The sequence below is a fragment of the Rhagoletis pomonella genome, unplaced genomic scaffold (assembly GCF_013731165.1).
Source record: "Rhagoletis pomonella isolate Grant_MI unplaced genomic scaffold, Rhpom_1.0 Rhpom_scaffold_03158, whole genome shotgun sequence".
NCBI classification, from domain to species: Eukaryota; Metazoa; Arthropoda; class Insecta; order Diptera; family Tephritidae; genus Rhagoletis; species Rhagoletis pomonella.
In genome coordinates, this window is record NW_023461711.1 from 13033 (window position 1) to 23769 (window position 10737).

The 10737-nt window shown below is 34.4% G+C and overlaps 1 protein-coding gene across 1 annotated transcript; it reads left to right on the plus strand.

The window, feature by feature from the left end:
* The first annotated feature begins 4882 nt into the window (after positions 1 to 4882).
* On the plus strand, positions 4883 to 8024 carry LOC118753991. The gene is made up of 7 exons (XM_036488862.1): positions 4883 to 5043; positions 5374 to 5561; positions 5685 to 5836; positions 5896 to 6224; positions 6281 to 6390; positions 6468 to 6840; positions 6894 to 8024. Coding segments are annotated over exons 2-6 (777 nt in total). The 5' UTR covers positions 4883 to 5043; positions 5374 to 5376; the 3' UTR covers positions 6469 to 6840; positions 6894 to 8024.
* Positions 8025 to 10737: the final 2713 nt, after the last annotated feature.

The following is a 10737-nucleotide window of genomic DNA, read 5'->3' on the forward strand; positions in this document are numbered from 1 at the left end:
GCGAGAGGCCCTCCCTAAAGTGTCCCGGTTTTGCAACAGAGATATCTGGCAGCCCTATAATTAGGGGGTCTTTCACTCGGTTTACATAACTTATTTACTTACTTTTTTATATTTTTAAACCAGAAATACCTAATAACAAAAAAATATATAAATATATTTTGTTTTAAATGACAGCAAACGCCAAATGCCATAAAATTTATTTTAAAAAGTGTTATACTATATACGTACCATCAATACCCTTGTGATCGGTGAAATAGTTTCCGAGATATTATAAATATAAGAAATGTAAAAGTTTAACTTTAACCTCTTTAATTGGCTTTGGTTTTTGTTTGTGCCACATAATCATGGCATGGTTGAAATCAGCATGTATAGCTCTATCGAGTCACATTTTGTCTGTTTTCTAACCGACTTCCAAAAAAAATGGAGACTATCAGTTCGTCGGAATATTTTTTTTATATTTATTTTTATTTTTTATGTTAATTTTTTTTGCATCGGAAAGGTAGGTGGTCCCATCTGGTTTAGATTCGATCATTTGATCATGAAATATTTATATATATATATATTTTTTTTTTTAATATGAGAATTGAAGTCGGTTTTGTATTTTGTTTAAAAAGTACTTGTTACCTAAACGGTTGTTATTATACACCACGACTACTTCGGACTATTTCTGTCTAAACCCTGGAGTACGGGAACTGCCTAAATGTGAATAAGAAAAAGTAAACAAACAAATGTCAAATTAAACTCTGAGTTTATTAAACACCCCAATGAGAACACTTGACAGTTGTTAAAGAGTTGCTGTGAGTTAATATTTCAACGTGGATTGCTTTTAGTTGTTTGCGTACTCCTTATTTCTATAACTAATTTGCCAAGCTTGGAAAGAAATAAACAGTAACTCCAAGCATTTTTCGTTTTATTAAGATCCGTTAAATAAGTTGCTTAATTTTTCTTAGTTTTTAATTAATTAATTTGCATTCGCGAATGTGAAAAATGTGACATTCGAAACATCTCTAATTGATACCCATATTAAATTAAATTAAATTAAAATTTTCAAAGAGGTGGCGACCTTCTACAAAAATATCTTCGGCTGTAAGCCTTCTTAAACCTCTTCCTTTTCTATATTGCAATATTTACTTTATCTTACTAATTTAGGTTAATTTAGGTTGAAGTGGCTGACAGTGACCCCACTAGCACACCTAGGCCCTTAAGATTTTGGGCCCGTTGTGGTACCACTCGGGACTTAGAACTCTCCTACTCAAACCATCGTGTGGAGTATGCGAAACTCAATAGTTGCCGTATTCCTACTTCGGCTATGTTGGTTAGACCTTCGAAAAATTCTGAGCCCAAAAACTTTCATCTTCTGAAGGGACATTCGCATAGCAGATGTCGTAAGGTTTCCGGCACTTTCTCATCTCTGCAGCTTCTGCAGAAGTCGTTATGGGGGATCCCGAGCCTCTCCGCGTGCCTTCCGATGGCAACATGGCCTGTTAGCAGATCTATGGCTGTAGCTAAGTCCCCTCTGCTCAGCATGAGGAGACATTTCGACCGCTTCTCGTTCCATTTTGGCCACATAAGCTTTGTGTTGCTGAAAGTTGTGAGACTATCCCACCTGTCCTTTGCTTGTTTAAAAGATAGATCCCTTAGTATGAGCTTGCAGGTAGCGAGCAGCATGCCTAAACCCTTCCAGGATTGCGAAAGTGGAAACGATGTGCCCTCTCTTGCAAGTTCGTCTGCCTTCTCGTTGCCTAGTATGTTTTGGTGCCCGGCGCCCATACCAAGTGAAGAGCGTATTGCTCAGCCATCTCGTTCAGAGATCTGCGGTAGTCCGCTACGGTTCTTGAACTGCATGTGACCGATTCAAGCGCTTTGAGTGCCGCCTGACTGTCTGAGTAGATGAAGATATTGGGCCTCATGCATAAAAATTGAGTTTAAGCTCCGACTCGATTTTCAGTACAAATTCTTGGGCTTGAGCTCACCCCTTCAGTGCAAAAATTGAGTCTGAGCTTAAGCTCACTTTTTATGCATAAGGCCCATTGTTACACATTGCTTCTCCTGTATGGCAGCGAACCATGCATACATCACTTTCAGATAGGACTCATAGTTTCTGACAAATCAATTAATCATTCCAGTTTTTATTTTTTAATGAATAAAATCAAACTTTAATAGAAGAAAAATTAAAATAATAACAGGTTCTGGACCAAATTTTTGCTTTTGTACTAAAGCCTGTTCTGTTACAAAAAAAATTAAGTTACTGATGAAGAAAATCGATGGATAAATAAGAAATAATGAGTGGTCAAATGAAAATGCACAAAGATGTTTTGTATGAACTTTCTTTCCTGCTCGGCACAGAACCTGTTACTTTTAAAAATTTTTCTTCTCTTAAAGTTTGATTTTTTTAATTTTTTCATTAAAAATTAAAAATGCTGGAATGATTATTTAATTTGTCAGGAACTATAAGCCCTATTGAAAAGTGATGTATATACGGTTTATGGAGCTTTCATTTGCCGTATTTTATATTAAGATTTTTAAATTGGTTCGTAAGATCTACGTGATTAAAGGAAGCAATTTTTGCTTTAGGCTGAATAACGGCAAATTGAAAGTATCTCGAAAACTTATGCATAGAAAAAAAATTAACTCGATTTTCGGAATCACCGAGCAATTGTACATAGGAATTGGATAGTGGCATCCATAGAACAGTTTTGCTGTAAACCAGTGTAATCAGCATTCTAATGTATTCAAAATGTCCCAAAAATTTCATATTAAATCACATTCATTTCTCGATACTAAGTAATGCAAAATTGAATGCCCCACTTTTCTTGGGACTTCGCCCTGGGGAAAAAATGCATTTTCGAATGTGAAAAGGGTTATTTTACTGATTACTTTTTCGATTACTATACTTTACATTTTCCCACTGGGATAGGTTATCCAAAGCGGAGACCCAGAATAATAATTACTTCATGGTGGAGTTTTAAAAAAGTCATCCAAATTTTCATAAGAATTATAAAAGTTCTTTGATAATACTTATGTGGGAGAAAATTTGTTCAAGTCATCGATAACTATTATTTTAAGACTTGTATAATAGAAATCTTTTCATAATAATTATCAGCGAGATAAATATTTTTAAGTCTACAAAGACTTTTATTTTGAGACTTATATTATAAAAGTCTTACCATAATAATTATCATTGAGATAAATATCTTTAAGTTTTCAAAGACTTTTATTTTGAGACTTATGTTATAAAAGTCTTTTGATAATAATTATGAGTGGGAAAAAATTTTGTATATAGTCCCGAACGGGTGCGAAACCAAGCCCCAACTGATCCCAAACTACACCCCGTCTAGGCCGGAACTGGTCCCCACCTAGCCCCGAACTGGCCCCAACTAATCCTAAAATGCTCCTGAACAAGTCCCGTCTTTTAAGACTTAAAAAAATTGTTCGCGCTCATAATTATTATGAAAAGACTTTTTTAATGTTAGTCTTAAAATAAAAGTCTTTGAAGACTTAAAAATATTTATCTCAATGATAATTATTATAAAAAAACTTTTATATTATAAGTCTTAAATAAAAGTCTTTGAAGACTTAAAAATATTTATCTCTCTGATAATTATTATGAGAGGACTTTTGTAATATAAGTCCTTGAATAATAATTATAGATGACTCGAAAAATATGCATCTTAATATAATGATTATTGATTGACTTTTATTCTTTTCTCTTATAATAGTTATGTCTCTGATCCAAATGTTAATCAAGTCAAACCAATAACGCAAAATTGCACATTCATATTTCTGTCATAGGCGTGACGATATGTATTTACATCACATTTATTAATTTTTTATACACCTGTTCTACATATTTTTGCAGTAAGAAAATATTTCTTACATATATGTATGTCATATTTCCTGTTAATCTATACATATTATAAAGGAAAGTCGAGATTCTTTGTACGCGGTAATCTCGAAAACTACTGAAAGGATTTTGACGAGATTTTCTCTAATATATTCAGTATCGATAGGAGAGTGACCTTTTTAATTTAGAATTTTAATAGGGTTGCCACCTGTTAAGAAAATTACTATATTCAATTCTAATAAGCGTAGGCGTCAGTTCTGCACCGTCACTGTCAAATGAAAAGACTTAGCCTCTGGATGTGTAATAATGTATTACTTTTCTGAGTACGGTTGCCGCCTGTTTAAAAACTATAAGATAAAAAAATAAAATACCAAATGAAAGTGCATGGCCTTTGCATGAGCAAAAACTTTAAGTTTTTTGAGTAGGGATGCCACCTATTTAAAATTACTATCTTCTATACACAGTATAAAGGAAAGGCGAGATATTTTAACCACGCTACTGGACGGATTTAGACAAGATTTTTATTTATACTTATTTATGTATATAATAAACGAAGTACATGATGACATATGATTTCTTTCTCCAAATACGTAAATGTACATACATACATATGCATACATTCAGCGCGTGGCGAAGCCTCGCGCATTCGTGGCCGGCTAGTATTCTTCTATTTGAATGAAAACAAGTCATTAAAATGTAAGTTTAGTACTCCACTCTACTTACTAAACTAAATTTATATATTGCTATTAGTTAAGATTGTCTTTTCAAATGGAACCATTTATTTTACACATACATATGTATTAATAAGGATTAATCAATCACTATGTGCATTAAAATTTAGAAATAAAATATTCGAAAGATTTTTTTATGTGTCAGATATAAAAATAAGGGAATCTTGTATTTTATGTAGATACTTTTTGCGATATAAACAAAATGCTGATGATATCCCCATGGAGTTGCTAAAATTAGTTTAAGTCATGTGGTAAAATTAGCAAACAAACGAGTACTACAGTATAATTTTACTTTATAATTTTAGCCTTAGCCCATCCTTTGCGTTTTGCACTTTCGCTGAACATCTTTTGGACAAACATTTTCACAATAACATCGCGCTGGAAATTCCATCGTTAGACTATAAAACGTGTAATAAGAAGTTAAGTAACATTCTGTATGTAGACACCTTCTTTCCATTGGAGCAACGGGTGAGTAAGAATAAGAACATATCGCACGTTAAATAATATAGAGATGTAATTCAAAATTTACGTTTTTGAGGATTTCAACATACAATTAATTAGCTTGTTAAGGAGAATAGGCTCAGCCAAACAGATGACTAAACTTCCCAACTTTACAACTACCTTTTGGTATACCAATTGTATGAACTGAGCAAACTTTGATTGCGTTTTCCCACAAAATTTAAATTTTGAAATAATTCTGTATATTATTAAACGTACAATAAGTACATTGTACATGCATAAATACATATATGTATATCTATGCACAACCAATGAGACACAAGACATCGCTTTTTTTAGTGTATGCTCTGGACGTGGTTTCTTTCCCTCGAAATGCAGTTCTTTATTGTAGCGTGCTTGGTTTTACTTCTTGCCGAGATTCACTCGGTATATGCTGTAATTATTGGAATGGCTATGTTTTTCATCTCCATTCTAGCTTCTGTAGTTTGGGAATCGGATCCGACGACCAACGAAGAATTTTCAATTTCGTAGGTTCAACCATAAATACATACATACATACATGCATATGTATTTATTTACATTCTTACATAACTCTTAACTCTATTTAATACTTTTATTCTTTTAAAAACTGCATTCGTGTCGCACCTAAGGAAATATATGCAATATGAATTGGCTCAGTTCCATTTGGTTTTCGATAACCTCTGTCTGCGCATTTCACCATATGTTTTGGGAGTGTGTGTCGGATATATCCTGCAACGGACGCAATCCAACATGAAAATAAACACTGGAATATTAGTTTGTGGTAATAGCAATGAGAAATATTTGTCTTCTTTCCACTACAAGACTAATTCTTTTAAAAAGGGTGGCTTGCTTATTTGCTAATATTCGGCTTGTTTATATTTGCTTACAAATATGGCTATGAAATTCTACTTCCCAACGCAGCCGGTGGACGCTGGTGTCAGGCGATACTCTTCACCATATCCCATGCTATGTGGTCTTTGATGCTGCTCTGGACTACTCTCACAGCTGAAACTCACCAGACTTGGAAACCATTGAATTTTCTACTAGCTGGGAGATACTTGAATGCTTTGGAGCGCTTATCGCCGGTCTGCCTTCTTGGAGCTCCAATTATAATTCGTCTGCTCGTATTCACAACCGATGCACCCATTTACAATTCTATAGGACAAACCGTAAGTTGGATATTGTAGTCATTTGGATAGTACTCTAAAAGGTAATTAATTTTCAGTTTTCCCTATTTGTTGGATGTTTGCTAATGACTTATCTAAGCGCGCTTTTGCTTCATTTTTTATTTGATGGGCCACTCTGCGCCATTCTCCAGGAGACTTTATTTAAATAGTACGAAAATTTAGGGCCAATTTCCGATGCCCTATTTAAGTAGAGATTGTTGATTAACTTCAAAAATTCATTTTCAGATCGTATATTTAAACTATATTTAAACTGCACTTAAATGCCCAATATTGGCTATTTAAATATGGAAAATGCAACCTTGCTCCCTCCCAAGAAACAGCTGATTACTCCCAGAAAAATATAAAAATACATAAACTAACGAAAATAATTTTATAAATATTTAATTTGCAAAATGGATTCAAGTGATCAAAGCGATACGGAGTGTGAAATTTTAGAGCGCGTGATAATAGCCCGACGTACACGGACTATAAGAGATGCGCCTAGTCGTTTCGGAAACTTCGATGATAAGAACTTCCGAGACAGGTTTCGAATAAGTAAAGCGGCAGCATGGATGGTGCTACGGATGATAGGGGAGCAAATACAACATAAAATAACATGGTAAGCCAGATTTAAAAAAGTTGTGTGCTGCTTCTAATTTAATTTTATTCAAGGAATAGTGCTCTAACCCCCGAGGAAATGCTTCTGCTGAATTTGCGGTTTTATGCCACGGGCTGCATGCAAAGGACCGGAGGGGACTTAATGGGAGTTTCTCCCAGTACTGCCTCCCGAGTAATAAGATTGGTTTCTCACCAAATAGCTCTGAGGCGAGAAGAGTTCATTGCGTTTCCCCCAACTGCAGAAGGGCAAAGGCAGGTGCAACAAAAATTTTATTTGATGGCCAGATTTCCGCGCGTACTTGCGGCTTTGGACTGCACACACGTAAAAATAATATCCCCAGGTTAGAGCAAGAAGTTAAAAACAAATATAAAAATGTCAGTATATATTTACATTTATGCATAAATATATATGTAATTTTTATAGAAGGTAATGATGCAGAGTTATATCGCAACAGAAAAGGGTTTTTCTCATATAACGTTCAGACGTTATGTGACAGCGACTTGAATATATTAGATATAGTAGCTCGATGGCCTGGTTCCACACACGATGCCACAATCTTGCGAAATTCGCACATCTACAGTCGCTTTGAAGATGGCCAATTTGGTAGTTGCAGATAGCGGTTATCCGTGTAATCAGTGGATAATGACTCCGTTATCCAACGTTCGTACTCCTTCAGAATCGCTATACAATGAATCGCGAATTCGAACGAGGAACTATGTGGAACGGTCTTATGGCGTGTGGAAACGAAGGTTTCCTGTTCTTTCGCTGGGTATTAGGCTGAATACCAAGCGGGTAGAAAGTTTTATTGTGGCAACAGCAGTTTTGCACAACATCTGCAATCAAATAAATGAAATAAGTGCTCCACCTATTTCAGCAGAAATCCGCGATCATATTCAAGATGTTTTACACATGCCATCCGTTTCCATTACCCATACCAAGAGCAACATTAGAAGAGAATTAGTTAATAGTTATTTCCAAAATTTGTAAATACACCGACTCACATACATATCGTTACCTTAATATAGAAAGGCCCTATCTCACAATGTCGCTGAAATACAAAAAGCCGTAACTAAGCAAAAATCCGAAATGCCCGCTTCGATTGATTATAATGTATTTCATCGAATTATGTGTCCCCAAACCATTTTAAGAAATAAAAAATTTTAGTCAGTTACGGCTTTTTTGCATTTCAGCGACTGTATGAGTTGGGGCCTTTCTATATTAAGGTAACGATATGTAGGTATGCAACCAGTGTTTTTGTAATATTCATAATATTTTTCATGTTAAATCTTTTTCGTTAATTTGTTATATAAATATGGTTCACATAATAACAAAAACAAGTCCAAGTTCCAGGCTTTGTACGAAATTTAGAAAATGGTCAAAAATCACATAGCCTTTTATGGTCTTTGTTATTATATGAACCATATTTATATAACAAATTAGCGAAAAAGATTTAACATGAAAAATACTATGAATATTAAAAACAACCCTGTGTATATAATTCTGTGACTATGTGCACGTACACCTCGATTCACTTGGACAGGCAATATTTTCTTGGCGGCCCGATGCTATATCTGGCCTTTTAGCCCTCGGAGAAGCTTCATTTTAATCTCATGAAGAAATACCATATTCGACGAATACTTGAGTATTTCTTTTTAATTCCGCTTTTTATTAACCTACATGAAAAATCCATGCGTACCAAAATGCGTAAATACAAAGCCTCAGTATCTTTTATTATTAAAGTATTGCAGATTGAAATGTGCAGCTTGCGCAACCTTACTTGCAACTAGCAATCAGGAGTGGTTGCGAATATTGGACAGTTCCATCTGCTGTGCCACAAGTACACATAGCATCCAGGTGTGCAAAGCTAACTTATTAACTTTGTACTTAAAATCTTTCAAATCAGTCAGGTCGTATCCTTGTGTTAAAACCACTGAATAAAAATAAGCAAATTTTTCATGTGTTGATAAAAAGCGGTACAATAATCCAAGTAATCAAGGTATTTTCTTAGAAATTAATTGTTCTTCAAAATTATATTAAAATGAAGCTTCTCCGATGCCCTCAAGTCCAAATATAAGCTCGCATCTTGAAGAAACAAAATGCTCTTATTAAAGTGAACTGGTGTGTATCCATGGTTTCTTCATTGTCGAAAAGAAAAAAAAACAAAGAAAAAGTTAAATATAAAAAAATGAAATAAAAACAAAGACATTTTAAAACAAACACTTAACTTTTAATAAAAAAAGGAAGTTAGTTCCACGTTAGGTACAATGCAGTAAATTCAGTTTGCAAATATTTCTAACATTTGCATAAGGCACATTAGAAACGATAATATAATTTCATAAAGTAAAGAACAAAAGGACTAAAATAGAAAGTGGATTTGACGTTTCTTCTATTGGCCACAAAAAAAACTCAAAGAATTCATGAACAAATATCTCGATTTAAAAGCTAACCTCGCTAACTAACAGCTAGCGAAAAGCGAGCCCTTTATGGGCCCGGTGCACAGTGGTCAATAAATGGGATTTAATGTTCATAATTCACTGGAGCCTTCATTTCTCAACCGATTTGATTAGACTAGACGCGAACTCTTAGCGACTTGCAACTTGCACGTTATTATACTAAAATTTAGTAAACTATAAAACTGCATACCCAAAATTTTTATAAAAACTAAAAACAAAAAAAAATACTTTTGGTAGCATTTTTTATAACATTTCAAATTATTACTTTTTAATTTATTTTTTGTTTTAGGAGAACCCTAAAATTTTTTTAACTAGTTTTTATTATGAAACTTTTATTAGCTGGAACAGGAGAATCGGTCTTCTTCAAAATTGGCGCAATTTATGCACTTTGCACTAAAAAATTTAATACAAACAACTTGCAAATTTTATTAGCTTTCATTTAAAAAAATAATTAATCAAATCGGTTGAGAAATGAAGGCTCCAGTGAATTATGAACATTAAATTCCATTTATTGACCACTGTGCGGTGGTAGCCAATACCAAAATTCTAAATCCAATATACCTGCATTACGATAACGATTGCGTCGTCGATATACAGTGACTTACATAAATATTTTGCATTGACTTTTGTTTTCGGTATTCGATATTCTCCAAATTACCTGTTTTAATAAAAAATTACATGAAAAGCATTTCGAATATCGATGTTGTACAATGGCCTATGTTTTATTACAAAAATTACCATGAAAAACATTTCGAATATCCAAAACATAAGTCAATGTAATCACCGTATGTACATATGCATTTGTGCACAAAATAATAGGAATGGGATATTATGACCAGTTTTGACTATTTGTATTTATTTAGTGTTTATTTTTTATAAAAGTTTAGCTGGTTATACAATAAACACCATATAAATTCACATTTAAAATTACTTATGTACAAAAAGCTTTTAAGCAGAATTTGGTCTGATGAATACATGCCCGAAGAATGGAATCTCAGTGTACTTTGCCCAATCCACAAGAAGGGAGATCCCGCCGTTTGCGCCAATTATCGCGGAATAAGCCTTCTTAATATTGTATACGAAGCACGAAGAGGAGCTGCCTGTACGACGCCATGTCCAAATTTGGGATCCCCGCAAAACTAATACGGCTATGTAGAGTGACGTTGAGCACAACCTCTCAAAGCTAAAGAGGTTGGTCTAGCGGTGAACGAGGGAAAGACAAAGTACCTCCTGGCAACATATAAACAGTCCACGCGCTACGGGACACACGTCACTGTTGGCAGATATAACTTTGAAGTAGTGAAGGACTTTGTCTACCTAGGATCCAGCATAAACACCACCAACAACGTCAGCCTGGAGATCAAGCGAAGAATAACTCTTGCCAACAGGTGCTACTTTGGGCTCGGTAGGCAATTGAAAAGCAGAGCCCTCTCTCGACGAACGA